Source organism: Podarcis muralis, chromosome 4, assembly GCF_964188315.1.
Source record: "Podarcis muralis chromosome 4, rPodMur119.hap1.1, whole genome shotgun sequence".
Taxonomy (NCBI): Eukaryota; Metazoa; Chordata; class Lepidosauria; order Squamata; family Lacertidae; genus Podarcis; species Podarcis muralis.
The window spans coordinates 15662202-15679010 of NC_135658.1; the positions used below are offsets into that span (position 1 = coordinate 15662202).

The following is a 16809-nucleotide window of genomic DNA, read 5'->3' on the forward strand; positions in this document are numbered from 1 at the left end:
CAGTCTACATCCCAATCCCAAAGAAGGGAAGTGCCAAAGAATGCTCCAACTACCGCACAATTGCACTCATTTCACACGCTAGCAAGGTTATGCTTAAAATTCTACAAGGCAGGCTTAAGCAGTATGTGGACCAAGAACTCCCAGAAGTGCAAGCTGGATTTAGAAGAGGCAGAGGAACCAGAGACCAAATTGCAAACATGCGCTGGATTATGGAAAAAGGTAGAGAGTTCCAGAAAGACATCTACTTCTGCTTCATTGACTATGCAAAAGCCTTTGACTGTGTTGACCACAGCAAACTATGGCAAGTTCTTAAAGAAATGGGAGTGCCTGATCACCTCATCTGTCTCCTGAGAAATCTCTATGTGGGACAAGAAGCTACAGTTAGAACTGGATATGGAACAACTGATTGGTTCAAAATTGGGAAAGGAGTACGACAAGGCTGTATATTGTCGCCCTGCTTATTTAACTTATATGCAGAATTCATCATGCGAAAGGCTGGGCTGGATGAATCCCAAGCCGGAATTAAGATCGCCGGAAGAAATATCAACAACCTCAGATATGCAGATGACACAACCTTGATGGCAGAAAGTGAGGAGGAATTAAAGAACCTTTTAATGAGGGTGAAAGAGGAGAGCGCAAAATATGGTCTGAAGCTCAACATCAAAAAAACGAAGATCATGGCCACTGGTCCCATCACCTCCTGGCAAATAGAAGGGGAAGAAATGGAGGCAGTGAGAGATTTTATGTTCTTGGGCTCCATGATCACTGCAGATGGTGACAGCAGTCACGAAATTAAAAGACGCCTGCTCCTTGGGAGAAAGGCGATGGCAAATCTAGACAACATCTTAAAAAGTAGAGATATCACCTTACCAACAAAGGTCCGTATAGTTAAAGCCATGGTTTTCCCAGTAGTGATGTATGGAAGTGAGAGCTGGACCATAAAGAAGGCTGATCGCCGAAGAATTGATGCTTTTGAATTATGGTGCTGGAGGAGACTCTTGAGAGTCCCATGGACTGCAAGAAGATCAAACGCATCCATTCTTAAGGAAATCAGACCTGAGTGGTCACTGGAAGGACAGATCGTGAAGTTGAGGCTCCAGTACTTTGGCCACCTCATGAGAAGAGAAGACTCCCTGGAAAAGACCCTGATGTTGGGAAAGATGGAGGGCACAAGGAGAAGGGGACGACAGAGGATGAGATGGTTGGATAGTGTTCTCGAAGCTACAAACATGAGCCTGACCAAACTGCGGGAGGCGGTGGAAGACAGGGGTGCCTGGCGTGCTCTGGTCCATGGGGTCACGAAGAGTCGGACACGACTAAACGACTAAACAACAACAACAACACTTATACCCGGCTGAAATCAACGGAGGTAAGGCATATTGAAAGTACCAGGTTTAATTCACAGCTGGGTGGGGGGAGATCCCTATGAGAAATCCTGATGAGCCTGTCAGTCAGCAAAGATGGAGCAATTGTCAGACTCTGTATAAATCAGCTCCCATGCTACTAGGCTGCGATCCTAAATTAACTAGGAGTATGTCCCATTGAACCCAATAGGGCTGACTTCTGTACAGACATTCACTATTGGGCATGGCTTCAACATGCCCCATTCATTTCATTGGAAGGAGCTGGACTGGGGCCAGTGAGGGAGCGGGGAGGTGTCATCCATCTCATTCCCATTCAGAGACAGTTGTGTTTGCATTGTACTGTAGTTCCCAGCAGCATTAGACCATCAAATATTTATCAGCAAAAAAACAACAAGCCTCTTTCTCTCCAGCCAAGGGAGTTTACGATGCAGACTGCTGACTAGGCTTCTGGTGTTGCTTGCACAGGACGTATGAGAGGAGAAAATATATAAACCTAACACCAGCACGGCTTTTCAAATTAAACCAGGCAGAAACACAACCTGAGTCTATGGCAGTGGCAGGTAGCATGGACAGCTTCAGCTGTTCTTCTATTCCCATCACCCCTGAGCATTGGCCATGATGGCTGAGATGGATGGGCAACCATAGGGCACTGCATTCGTCTATTGCAGGGGTCAGCAAACTTTTTCAGCAGGGGAGCGGTCCACTGTCCCTCAGACCTTGTGGGAGGCCGGACTATATTTTTTTTGGGGGGGGGGGGAATTAACAAATTCCTATGCCCCCCAAATAACCCAGAGATGCATTTTAAATAAAAGGACACATTCTACTCATAAAAAAACACGCTGATTCCTGGACTGTCCGCAGGCCAGATTTAGAAGGCGACTAGGATGGATCCGGCCCCCGGGCCTTAGTTTTCCTACCCATGGTCTATTGTGTTGTGGGAAACTCAACTGAAACGCTCCACTGTAGGCAACGATTTATGTGTTACAAAGGAGAAAGTTCCTAGTAGCAGCAAGGCAAAGCAAAACACTCTTGAGTTCAGCTCACCTCATCTTTTGAGGCCGAACGCTCTCTCGATCCCTTACAGTGGTTCTCAACCTTGGGTCCCCAGATGTTTTTGGCCTACAACTCCCATGATCCCTAGCTCACAGGACCAGTGGTCAGGGATGATGGGAGTTGTAGGCCAAAAACATCTGGGGACCCAAGGTTGAGAATGGCTGCTTAGAATCAAAGAATTCTAGAGTTGGAAGGGACCCGTCTTGTCTAACTCCATCCAAACTCTGTTTAAAAACCTCCAAGGAAGGAGAGTTCACAGCCTTCCATCGTAGTTTGGTTCACTCTTGAAACAGCTCTTACCACCAGAAAGGTCTTCCCAAAATTTAATCAGAATCTCATTTGAATCTGTTGGTTTGGGCCCTGCCCTGTGGAGCAACAGAAAACAAGCTTGTTCCATCTTCAGTGCGTCAGCCCTTCAGCTATTTGAAGATGGCTATCATATCACCACTGAGTCTTCCCATCTCCAGGCACAACTCTCTATCACTATACAATATTAGCATTATATATTATTAGTATACAAATGCAAACACATTTATAAACAGAGCAAAAAGAGGGGGAAATGCTTTGAAAGAAATCTTACTTTAGTTCATTTCATACCATCCTATTTTATAAGGCAAAACATGATAGCAAACTTATTCTCAGATTTTATAAAGCTGTAAAATCCAGATGAATATAGAGTGGTGAATTATCTGAGGAAAAATTGTATCAATGAAAACAGCATTTATTGGTGGAATATCATTTCAATATTACTGTTCCAGGAATAGATAAATATTCTTTATATACTCCACTTCCCAATGAACTTTTCTGGTGCATATTATTCTTGAAACCTTATACAATATGTGAGTTTATAGTTCAATCCTATGCATGGAAGTTGAAGCTGTTGCACTCAGGACCTGCTTGCCAGCCTCCCAGAAGTGGGATCTGATTGACAACTGTGAGAACAGAGTGCTGGACCAGTAGACATTCCCCCGGTATTTCCCAGACTTGGGTCTCCAGCTGTCCCATCACCCCTGGTCCTGCTAGCTAGGGATGATGAGAGTTGTAGTCCAAAAACAGCTGGAGACCCAAGTTTGGGAAACACTGGTTTAGCCTGATCCAGCAGAGCTCTTCTTCTATCTACTCAGAATTAGAACCAGTGTGGTGTAATGGTTAGAGTGTTGGACCAGGACCTGGGAAACTAGGGTTTGAATCCCCACTCCGTCATGAAGCTCACTGGGTGACCTTGGGCCAGTCATTATGTCTTCCTCACAGGGTTGTTGTGAGGGTGAAGTGGGGAGAAGAAAAACCATGTATATATACCACCTTGAGATCCTTGGAAGATAAAGGTGGTAAGGTAAAGATAAAGGGACCCCTGACCATTAGGTCCAGTCATGGCCGACTCTGGCGTTGCAGCGCTTATCTCGCTTTACTGGCCGAGGGAGCCAGCGTACAGCTTCTGGGTCATGTGGCCAGCATAACTAAGCTGCTTCTGGCGAACCAGAGCAGCGCACAGAAATGCCGTTTACCTTCCCGCAGGAGTGGTACCTATTTATCTACTTGCACTTTGACATGCTTTCGAACTGCTAGGTTGGCAGGAGCAGGGACCAAGCAACGGGAGCTCACCCCGTCGCGGGGATTCGAACCGCCGACCTTCTGATTGGCAAGCCCTAGGCTCTGTGGTTTAACCCACAGCGCCACCCATGTCCCCCAAAAGGTGGTATATAGATGTAATAAATAAGTGCAACTGAGTTCAGTGTACCTTGGCTCTCAAACACCTTGGTACATGTGCATTTTGGCTCCAGAATGCTATAAACCCGGAAGTAAGTGTTCCAATTTTTGAACGTTCTTTGGAAACCAAACATCCAATGTGACTTCCATGGCTTCTGATTGAGTGCAGGAAGCTCCTGCAGCCAATTGGAAGCCACACCTTGGTTTTCGAATGGTTCCGGGAGTTGAACGGACTCCCGGAACGGATTAAGTTTGACAACCAAGCTTCCGCTGTACATAGGATTGCAGCTTGAGTTAGGAAGGCCACTGTCTAAACTAGCCCACACCTGTTTGAAATCAATGAAGGCCTAGTAAATTTCTACAACACATGCTGTAACTTGTCTGGTGGCTATAAATAAGTCGGTCATTCTATGTTTTGATTCCTGCACATGACAAAAGGATCAGTTGGACACCACGTTCTTTGTCCTGCTAATGTGGTCTATCCATGTGGTCCATCTAAATCATGAAGCCAGGACTCCAGGAAGGAAAGCTATCACTTCAAAACAAATAAACTGGTATCTCTCACATCACCCTGCCTGAAGTTTCGTTTCCATCTAATTCCACCCATTTCCCCAGCAGTTCTTCCTCTGTTGTTTAAAGCTGCCATCCACGTGATGAATACTCCAACTGTTGCCTCCAGTGTTAGATTCATTAGGCTAATTAGCCAGACATTTTCAAAATGTCATCTAAAGGACTTCTGGGTCAAGCGCTTTACTTAAGTGGCAAGTGACATGGAAAACCTTCCGCATATCAACCAATTGCCAGGCGCATGTTCTGCTTGCTAAGGATATAGTGCCAACAAGAGGAACATCCTCTCAAATTCTCCAGCTGCAGTGCCAACAGGAAGGCAGGGGAACCACTGGCTTGTGGTTAGGATGAAGCCTGCAGTGGGTTCCAATCCAGATCATGGCCTCTCCTCCCTAGCAGACTGCAAATGGTGGAAGAGTTTGCTCTGCCTGGTACTTTCATCCCCTCAGTGCCACATGGAAGTTGACCTAGCTGGTTATGGGAGGCAGACAGAGAGATGGCTCTCTTTCTCCCATGGCAGCTCTTTGTGGGAAGCTGTCTTATACAGAGTCAGGCCATTGGTCCATCTGACCAGCAGCGGCTCCTCCAGGGTTCCAGGCAGAAGTCTCTTTCCCAGCCCTACTTGGAGATGTCAGGGATTGAACCTGGAACCTTCTGCACTCAAGGCAGATGTTCTACCACTGAGCTACAGCCCAGCTCAGAAAATGAAAAGCCTCTCTTCAACACCCAACATAGAGGTCAAGCTTTTCCCTGCTGGGTGATGAAAGGAATAGAGGGAGGGAGGGAGGGAGGGAGGGAGGGAGAAGTATGATGAAATGGTTAGAGTGTTGAATTAGGACCAGGGAAAGCAAATTTATGGATTATGCTGAATCAGCAAAGCTAACAGCTATAATAAGAGAGTCTAATGGTTTTTTTCTTCTTGAAGAATGGAAGCTGTTTTCGGGTTATTTGAAGAAATATCAAAACATGAAGAATCCATGAGCAGGATTTGAATTATGATCAACAGAAAGAATTAGAGACTATTATGTTATGTGTATCATGTAAAAAGAGGGAAGACAGGGTACAGCAATGGAGGGATAAGAAAAACAGCATGGAAAATGGGATGGGAAGTCGGTAATATTAATTTGTAAATGTGTGTGTGTGTGTGTGTGTTGGATTGTATGTGGAATTTCTGGAAATATAATTTTAAAAATCGGGGTGGGGGTGGGATTGGACCATGGAGACCCAGGGTTCAAATTGCCACTTATCCATGAAACTTTCTGAGTGATGTTGAGCTGATGGGTGAACCTGCCCATGTATACAAAATGTTGAAGACAAGGAACCCTTAAAAAAATAAAATAAAATAAACACAGTAATGCAGCTCTCTGTGGATCCAGCAGTCAAAGTATTTCCTGCCCCTTCACTTTCTCACACACGCGAGTGTTTCTTGTGTTCTGCAATATATTATCAAAATAATAATAGAGCATCTGTGGTGGATTTATTCTGCTTTATTAGTTGTTCTGTGATGCTTTCCTAATCCCAGCACATCATTGCTATCTGGAGGGGCTGTAAACACAGAAACTCAGAACATTTGCAGAACTTCAGCAGGAAGTTATAGGACATGCACCGATTTCAAACGAAACGGTAGGACTGCCGCAAAAGTTTTGCTGGCAGAAATAGTATTGAAAGCATGTTTTGCGCATGACCACCCTGATAGCATTATGAGCACAAATTATCCTGAACGCAGAATAAGAAAGGGTCCATGGGTTTCACAAAAGAATTTGGAACAAGACACTAAGATCAGATCATAGCAAGAATTCTCAGAGATGGAAACCAAAAGACTTACCTTCAGTCCAATATTAGATCAACATATCTTTGTCCGTATTATAAAGTGTAGAGAGGGAAGATCACAGCCAATAAACCTTTATTAATTAACTGGTACAAGTAGGATTGTCTAGCTTATTGTGGTGATGTGTGGTATTTTTATGCATTTATATATGCATATCTGGGTTCCCAATGGACACAACAATGCCTTTATACACACACCCTAGTGCCCACCGGGGCCACATGTTGTCCCTCCCCCCATTTTATATTATTTTTAATGAGGTGTTTGGGACTTCTTTTTATTGTGATTGTTTGAGAAGGGGGTGTGCTTCCTCCTTTTTTGTCTGGGTTTTCAAGTTTGTTTTGTAGGGTATAGGTGTTTGTTTCTAGTTTGGGGAACGGGGTGTGTAAACATCACTAGAGCTTATCCTCTGCGAAGTAGGCGTTTTGCAGATAGGTGGGGTATCCTTGCTCGGAGGCGGAGCAAGGAGGGTGCGGTCCACCCCGGGTGCCATCCCTGAGGGGAGGTGACATCGCCACAGGTGCCCCGCCGGGACGCTCCCTGCTGCCGGTGCACCTCTCTGGGACACGCGGCAATGCCAACGCACCCCCTTGCAGAGCTGTCTTTCCCATTGGTGTTAGTGATTCGTTGCGCCAGGGCGCCAGCCTCTCAGGGGTGCCCTAGTAAGTAGGGGAGCTGTGCGGCTTTGCCGGCAGCCTCCCCTTTTCCTGCACACCCGCCAGCTACGCCCTACCAACTATATGGCTGGTGGGCGTGCAGCTTTCTTCCCAAGCCACTACATCTGCTAAAGACAGCCCTGCTCCCAGTCGTTTTCCTCCTGCTGCTTCCTGGTGAAAGATGCTGTGCAGCCTTCCTGAGCTGCCTTATTGGGCACCCCGACACTGGAGAGCATGTCCGCCAGCACATTTTCCTGTTTGATCGCCACCACCATGCCTGTGATGGCCTGGGATTCGGACTCGGATGCTGAACCTGAGGGATCCCAGCCTGCACAGGATTCCCCGCCTCCAGAACCAGCTGAGCCGTGGCTGGGGCCTGAGCCCGAAGCGTCCTCACCTGTGCTTGGGTCCTCAGGTGCAGGCATCAGCTGAGTCTGCTCTGGCTCCTGAGGTGATGGAGGACCCATTGCCTGCAGGTGCTCCACTCTCAGCCCCGTCAGAGGGAGCTGAGGTTGGCTCTGGGTCTGGTAACCCTCCAGCCTCTCCTGAGCTGCAGAGGCTCAGGGCAGAGAGGCAGAGGGAACTAAGTTCCTGCAGGAGGAGTGCTCAACTCCAGGCCAGGAGAGGCGAGTCACCAGAGGATCAGGGCCGCCCTATGCCTCGGGGCAGATAAAAGCCAGCCAGCCCCAGTTCTAAATTGCGGGAGCAACATTGTTGGTTGCTAGCTCCTGCCTGAACCCTGTCCTGCTTTTCTGCCAGAGCTCCTGACCTGCCCTGGCTCCCAGCTTGCTTGCCTGTTCCTGACTTCACCCGACTCCCTGCCCTGCACCCAGCTCCAGCTACTATGGACTGCCCCACGTTGCACCTTTGACCACGGACCAGACTTGGACCTCGCCTCTTGGGTAACCCACGGGACCAGCACAATGCTGGGGATCAGGGCGGTGGGGGAGGCAGCGGACATTTTCCACTGCCCCCTCCCTTGTTTTGGAGTTGCCGGGGGGGGGGGGTGCCAGAGAGATCTTTGCACCACGGCACCAGATATGCTTAAGACGGCCCTGCCCCCTTGGGATGTGTGCCGACGCCGCTAGCTCTGCCTCTGCCCGTCCCTATGGGTGCTGTGTGGCACTGCACGCCCCGCCCCTATGGGTGGTTCACCACGCCCCTGGGCACACCTTCCCAGGTGCCCAAGAGGCTTCCTCCGCCACTGCCCTTGCTGTATGTATAAAAGGGTTCAAAATTTGAGGCAACAGAAAATAATCAGTTCTAGATCATACTGATTCTATAAACATAGAACATGGTATATGCTCTCTATGTTAATACTGCAACCCAGAACATATCCTTATTGCATGTGAATGTGAATGTGGAGATGCAATAAACGTTCTCCCTTACCTTCAGTATGCACAGCAGAGACGTAAGTCCAGTTGTATCTCTTAACTATGTCCACCATCGCCCGAGCCTGTTGTGCATCCGAGGGCACCACTCTCATGAAGTACTTGAACAAGGTCTTGTCACTTAAGTCCATGCTGGTTGCAGAGTAAGCAATCTGAGGTATGTTGAAGAGCTGCAACAAGTTTTGGACCTGGATGGCCACCGAACTGGACCCAGGCCCGATGACGCCGACGATGGGCTTTTTGGAACGGAAGGAAGATGTCGAGCCATCCACGCACTTCATCAGCCCTTCTTCCTCTTCCGCCGAGATGAGAGAATCCCGTATGAACTCGATGCTTTGCTCGAGAGCAACTGCCGAGTGCCAGCACGAGTCTCTGATCTCACAACCTAACGTTATGTTTGGCAACAAGGTCTGGTTCTGGTTAATCCTGTCGAGCGTGTGAAGCATGGCCTCCACTCGCTGAATGCCATACTGCTCCCTCACCTCTCCGCACTTCCGCTCGTGGACTTTGTCAACACTTGGCTGGTGATGCACAGAGAACAGAGCCCCAATGATGATGTCCCCTGGCATGTAGGCAACCACTCTCCTCTCATTGGACTGTGCAGAAACCAAAAGACCAAAGTTCCCACAGGCATCTTCCTTCAATAACAAGACTGCAAGGAACGGCAGAAGGAGCATTTTAGGAAATGGTTTAAGCCAGTATAGGAAACATGGTGGGACCACAAGGTGAGAGCCTTTTTAAGCAGCAACGACGACGTCTTTTGAAGGAATCAAAGCAACTGAGCCGGCGGTCAGCTGGTGTTTCCAAGCATTTTCTATAAGATGGCCAACATCTCCTCTGTTGATAACGAAGGATACAATCATAGTCTTCTCAGCCTTTAAGAGAAAATGGAGTGGTTAAAAATAATAATAGAGCACGCATTTCTAGAATATTTTCCAACTAGAAAGCCCATCAATATTTTTGACCAGTGTTTCCCAAATTTGGTTTTCCAGCTGTTTTTGGACTACAGTTCCCATCACCCCTGACCGCTGGTCCTGTTAGCTAGGGATAATGGGAATTGTAGTCCAAAAACAGCTGCAGACCCAAGGTTGGAAAACATTGTTTCCGACTAAAGCAGGGATGGCCCTCCAGATGTTGCTGGAACAAAACATCTGTCATATCATGCTGACTGAGGGTGACTACATCTCTACAGAGTTGGAACTACATCTGGAGGGCCACAGGCTCCTTATCACTGGACTAAAGCAGCCTTTGAAGTGAATGGAGAAACTTTAAGAAAGCCAAAAGAATTTCTAGAAGACTAATAAAGAAAATTATAGGGGTTCTATACATCACCGAATCTATTACCAGATGACACATCAGGCAAAATAATCTGATGACCACTACAATTATTGTTAAATTTTATTTCCTACCTTTCACCTTAAGGGAGGTTACAACAATTAATTAAAAAAACACACAACAGTATTACATAATATTAAAAATATTAAAAAATAGTTGAAACAATTTAAAATTACAGAAGTAAGGTGGTCCCTGAAAGATACATTTTGTATATTTTATATCATTTCCCCCACGTGCTAAAATGGTTTCCAGGAAGAGATCGATCTATCTCTATCTATCTATCTATCTATCTATCTATCTATCTATCTCTATCTATCTATCTATCTATCTATCTATCTATCTCTCTCTCTCTCTCTCTATCTATCTATCTATCTATCATCTATCTATCTATCTATCATCTATCATCTATCATCTATCATCTATCATCTATCATCTATCATCTGTCATCTATCATCTATCTATATCTATCTATCTATCTATCTATCTATCTATCTATCTATCTATCTATCTATCATCTCTATCTATCATCTATCATCTCAACCTTATATCACAGTAAGAGCATATATAAGACCAGGGGCACAATCTGGGGGGTGGTGATGAGTTGCCCCCCAAATTTTCAAGGAGGGGGCTGGGCCCCCTCAATAATAATCCATGGTGGCATGCGCACGCCATGTGACATGCTCACATCACTCGCAGATGCATGAAAACAGCATGAAACCAAATGCAGACTTCAGCTCCAAATTAAACCTATAGCAGCAAATGGAAATTACCAGTATGCCTCAGCCCTCTTCAAAACATGGGGCAAATCGTCACTAGCTGCCCATGCAGTGAAGCGGTGAAGAATTCGCAAGGATGTCCCCATTATACAAGCTCCCTGCAGCTTGTTAGGATCTGGAGGACTGGATCACTCCAGCCCTGCTCTGCAATGAAGCTCTCTGTCGTTCAGGTTAGCTAAGCCCACTTTAATTACAACGCAATCTGTTTTCTTCTATTGCAGCGCTTAACTGCTCATTGTATGCCTCTAAAGGCAATTCAGTCTCCTCTGCAAATGCCTATGCATTTAAAGTGCCTTCCCTAAATTAATAGCCTTCTGTAATGCTTTGTCCCTGAACAGAATTTTCTCTTCCTACACATTTTCAAAGGGGCGAAGCCTCCATTAGTCTCGACTGAAAACCCCATCACCATCATTATCCTATAAATGAACCTGTTTATTATTTATCATTTATTGAAATGACTGCCCTGTCATTCAACAATTTGATGGTCCCGGTGTACAGAAACTAGGCAAGAGGTATTATTAATCATCATCATCATCATCATCATCATCATCATCATTATTGTTGTGATACCTCGGGTTAAGTACTTAATTCGTTCTGGAGGTCTGTTCTTAACCTGAAGCACCACTTTAGCTAATGGGGCCTCCTGCTGCCGCCGCACCGCTGGAGCATGATTTTTGTTCTCATCCTGAAGCAAAGTTCTTAACATGAAGCACTATTTCTGGGTTAGCGGAGTCTGCAACCTGAAGCGTATGTAACCTGAAGCGTATGTAACCTGAGATACCACTGTATTATTATTGCTGCTGCTACTACTACTACTACTACTACAAGTGTAGAGAGCAATCCAAACCCACAATCTCCTAGGATGAAGGTGTTAGGATCCAAAAGATCTCTAGCTCATCTGGCTGATGCTAACTTAAGCTTAGCTGGAGATATGCCAGTGTAACTCCCTCATCCCAGCTCAACTGGGTCTCATTCCAGGGGAGTGGTGAGGTGACTTCAGCTTGGTTACATGGCCTGGCAACCCAGCAGTACATACCCTAGCAAAAAGGGCTGTTTAAGTCAAACTCTATTTGAAAGGCACATTTCCCCTCTGCAGGCTTAAGCAAGCTCTGCTGGCAGCAGCCCAGCTCCTGAGCAGTGTTTGGAATAGAGATAATTTTGGCCCGCTTGGTTTAAGGCAGTGTAAGTTCTGCTGGTTTCCCATACTTAGCATTCCTCTGCCAAAACAGCAGATTTGCAATAACCGCTTGGCAATTCATACTTCTGATCAGTCCCCAGCAGATGGTAGATGATTCATAACCCCTAACCCTACCCTACACTACAGAGAAGCCCTCCCATTTGTGCACAAGCAAATATGGTACATTGGCCCACAATGCATTGCGCACTGACCACCATTTTTATAGGGTCAGCGACCTCAGCTTTTGCCTTACATTTGTGAGGCAAGTATTGCTTTGAGATAGGGGCTCAAAGCAATTCACAAAAAGAGGACTTGCTCTTCAAATATGGAAGGCCTGGTCTGTATTTCGAAGATGCACCCGAGTCTACTGTTTCAATTTTTGTGCTGATTTAATGGGATTGTTTTATTATATACAGTGGTACCTTGGGTTACATACGCTTCAGGTTACACACTCTGCTAACCCAGAAATAGTGCTCCAGGTTAAGAACTTTGCTTCAGGATAAGAACAGAAATCGGGCTCCAGCAGCGCGGTGGCAACACAAGGCCCCATTAGCTAAAGTGGTGCTTCAGGTTAAGAACAGTTTCAGGTTAAGAACGGACCTCCGGAACGAATTAAGTACTTAACCTGTGGGTACCACTGTATATATATTTTAATTGCAGGTGCATATATTTTAATGGGATTGTTGTACTGTGCATCTTAATTATGGGTGCTCATATTTTAATTTCTGCATCATACTTTGTAAACCACTTGGAAACCTGTTTTGGAATTAAGCAGCATTATAAATGGATATAATAATAAAATGATAATGATAATAATAAATTGCCACCCCTTGTATCTGCCAGGAAATCTAATCCTAGCCACTTCCAGTGCTTCGTAATTGAAAACTAAACAAAATAACAATTGGTGCTGGATTTGTTTCTGTTTCCCCCTTTTGCCTGGAGCAGTTCAATATTCTCATTTTATCCTTGCTTATCCTTTTTCTTACAAATGTTGTCTGTGTTGCTTAATTAATGTGCATTTGGAACTCCATTTGGCAGATGGGTGGTATGCAGATTTCACAAAGAAATAAATGCATACATGTTTCCCTGCCTCCTTTGTGCCCGTACTTTAATGCGCACTAATAATAACACATGATTCATGTTACTAAGATATTATCTAACAGCGAATCTGTTGTAGGAGGGGAGGGGAGAAAAGGAGAAGTCAGCTGTACAGGCGATTATAGTTCCCAAAGGGGAGCCATCCTGTCCGAAAATTCCCCTTCTGAGCAGCATATTCTTGGCTGGTGTCTGGTTTTGGTGTGGGAAGGTGGCTCAAGACAGCTCCCAACACAAAGTCTGTATCAAAGTATTGATCATTTTGTGCTGACAATTTCAGAAAACACTTGTTTCTATTTGCAACACACAACTGTGCCAGATGGTCATTGCAGAAACAACTCTTTACAAATTGGTCCCTGAATATAAATTTTTATTTTCCTCTTCCCTGCCTGCCTCCTTTCCCTTGTGTGCCATTTTTAGATTATGAGCCTGTGGGTAGGGGCTGTTTTGTTTTAATTGCATGTAAGACACTTTGAGAGCCTTTTTGGCGGACGACTCTGGGGTTGCGGTGCTCATCTCACTTTACTGGCCGAGGGAGCCGGCGTACAGCTTCCGGGTCCTGTGTCCAGCATGACTAAGCCGCTTCTGGCGAACCAGAGCAGCGCATGGAAATGTGGTTTACCTTCCAGCCGGAGTGGTACCTATTTATCTACTTGCACTTTGATGTGCTTTCAAGCTGCTAGTTTGGCAGGAGCTGGGACTGAGCAACAGGAGCTCACCACGCCGTGAAGATTCAAACCGCTGACCTTCTGATCGGCAAGTCCTAGGCTCTGTGGTTTAGACCACAGCGCCACCCACATCCCGAAGAGTGGGGTACACACCCTTTAAATAAATAAAGAAGCAAACAAACAGTGTGTGCAATTAGTTTTCCAGATGCAATTGTAGAGGAGTGTGTGAGGTAGCACACCTCAGACTTTTTAGTTTAGAGAAAAGGTGAGTCTTTCTCCCTCCCGTAGAACACAAGAACTTGAGGACATGAGACGACGTTGAACGTTTGAAGAATTAAGACAGATAAAAGAAAGTACTTTTTCACACAGCACATAGTCAAACTCTTAAGAACTGTGGCAAGAGAAATTGATGGACTACGCAGAACTGGCGAACTTGACAAACAAACTACATGACAAAATGACTGTGACTTTAAAACTTTAAAGAAGAGTGGGAACCTTTCACAAAGTACTTAAAGAAACAACAAAATGAACTGGACTCCTTGGCAGGTTTTGAATAAACATACACAAACTTTTTATTGACAACATATATATATATAGATAATTTAAGGATCTTATAACATGCAGAGAATAGCATGTGCTAAGAAACTAGAGAGAGGAGCTGAGGGAAGTCTAGGGGGTATGGGAGGGAGGGTGTTTTTTTTTCCTTTTGGGGGGAGGGGGAAATGGGGGGGGATGAGGAGGATGTGTTTGATTGTTATTTTGAAACTCCATATATATATATATATATATATATATATATATATATATATATATATATGCTTTCGTAGATTTTCACGGGTATAGGAATGCAGGTTTTGGTGTCCTCGGGTGTCTTCCCGTGTAAAAGTTGGGGTGTCTAGGCGACGTTTCGACGAGGTCTCACTCGTCATCTTCAGGCTGGTGCTTTCGGCTTCTTGTTACTGGAACAGAGCAGGATCTCAGTGTTTGAGTTCCTATAAATACTGTCGAGGAGGTGTGGTCAGAGAGGCAGTTCCCAGGCTAGTGTGCCTTTTCTTCTTTTGTTCCTTAATTGCTTGAGGGATATCTTGAGTGATTTCTTGAGTGATATCCTGAGTACCACTTAGGTGGGTCATTAGGTATGGATTAGTTGCTAAAGCCTTTGTGTCTTGACCTCTTGAACTTTGTGAAGAGTTTTTCTGAGAAGATGGCTGTACTGCATTTAGTTGTGCTCTGGCTTGGCTTCGTGTATAGGGGCGAGCTGTGGTTTTGTGGCCTGTGCCAGCCAGATCTGTGTAGGGATTGCAGGGGGGTGCAGCATCCGGAGGTGCCACCATGGTTTGGCTACTGGATGGTGTCTGTAATTTATCTGTGGAGAGGGTCTGGGTTTGGGTCTGGTGTGGTTGATTGGTGATGGCGTTCTGTGTGCCTCTGGGTCTGGTGTCAGTTTTTGTGGGGAGGGCTAATTTCCAGATGTCTGGCAAGCGGGATGTGTCGTCACGCTTGTTCATGTTGTGAGGGTGTTTCTCTATCTCGATGGCTTCCATGATTATTCTCTTGTGGTGATGTTCCATGTTAGAGAGCAATTTGGAATCTGCAAAATTAATTTCGTGTCCTGTTTCTTTCATGTGTTGGAAAAGAGAGGAAGTTTTTTCTTCTTTTTTGACGGCATTCTTGTGTTCTGCGATACGTGCATTTATTCGTCTGTTTGTTTGTCCAATGTACGTGGCTGGGCAGACTTTGCAGGGTATTTCATAGACCCCTTGGTTTTCCAACTGGATTTTATCCTTGGGGTTTCTGAGGATATTGGCTATTTTTTGGTTGGCGCAAAAGGCTGTTTTGATATTGTGTTTATGGAGGATTTTGCTAATTTTATCTGTAGTGCCCTTGATATAAGGAAGGAGGGCCATGCCATTGTTGGAAATCCAGTTGGAAAACCAAGGGGTCTATGAAATACCCTGCAAAGTCTGCCCAGCCACGTACATTGGACAAACAAACAGACGAATAAATGCACGTATCGCAGAACACAAGAATGCCGTCAAAAAAGAAGAAAAAACTTCCTCTCTTTTCCAACACATGAAAGAAACAGGACACGAAATTAATTTTGCAGATTCCAAATTGCTCTCTAACATGGAACATCACCACAAGAGAATAATCATGGAAGCTATCGAGATAGAGAAACACCCTCACAACATGAACAAGCGTGACGACACATCCCGCTTGCCAGACATCTGGAAATTAGCCCTCCCCACAAAAACTGACACCAGACCCAGAGGCACACAGAACGCCATCACCAATCAACCATACCAGACCCAAACCCAGACCCTCTCCACAGATAAATTACAGACACCATCCAGTAGCCAAACCATGGTGGCACCTCCGGATGCTGCACCCCCCTGCAATCCCTACACAGATCTGGCTGGCACAGGCCACAAAACCACAGCTCGCCCCTATACACGAAGCCAAGCCAGAGCACAACTAAATGCAGTACAGCCATCTTCTCAGAAAAACTCTTCACAAAGTTCAAGAGGTCAAGACACAAAGGCTTTAGCAACTAATCCATACCTAATGACCCACCTAAGTGGTACTCAGGATATCACTCAAGAAATCACTCAAGATATCCCTCAAGCAATTAAGGAACAAAAGAAGAAAAGGCACACTAGCCTGGGAACTGCCTCTCTGACCACACCTCCTCGACAGTATTTATAGGAACTCAAACACTGAGATCCTGCTCTGTTCCAGTAACAAGAAGCCGAAAGCACCAGCCTGAAGATGACGAGTGAGACCTCGTCGAAACGTCGCCTAGACACCCCAACTTTTACACGGGAAGACACCCGAGGACACCAAAACCTGCATATATATATATATATATATATATATATATATATATATATATAACACAAAACTATGGAACTCTCTCCCCCAGGAGGAGCAATGGCTGCCAACTTGGATGGCTTTAAAAGAGAGATTAGACAAATTCATGGAGGATAAGGCCATTGATGTCTATTAGCCATGATGGCTACGGTCTACCTCCACAGCTGTAGGCAACAATGCTTCTGAATACTAGCTGCTGAAAACCATGCGAGGGGAGAGGGCTCTTGTGCGCATGCTCTGCTCCCTAGTTTCCCATAGGGACATCTGGTTCACCACTGTGAGAACAGGATGATGGACTAGATGATAATAATTTATTATTTATAC

General features: G+C 45.4%; 1 protein-coding gene across 5 annotated transcripts in view; it reads right to left on the bottom strand.

Annotated features, from left to right (window-relative positions):
* Positions 1–16809, bottom strand: part of GRM5 (glutamate metabotropic receptor 5) — a 259730-nt gene that overhangs the window by 225021 nt on the left and 17900 nt on the right. For all 5 annotated transcript variants that reach the window (XM_028726026.2, XM_028726024.2, XM_028726025.2 and 2 more), the window contains exon 2: positions 8562–9438. In XM_028726026.2, the coding sequence (XP_028581859.2) occupies positions 8562–9240 (679 nt within the window). In that variant the 5' untranslated portion in view covers positions 9241–9438. The remainder of the gene's footprint in view (positions 1–8561; positions 9439–16809) is intronic.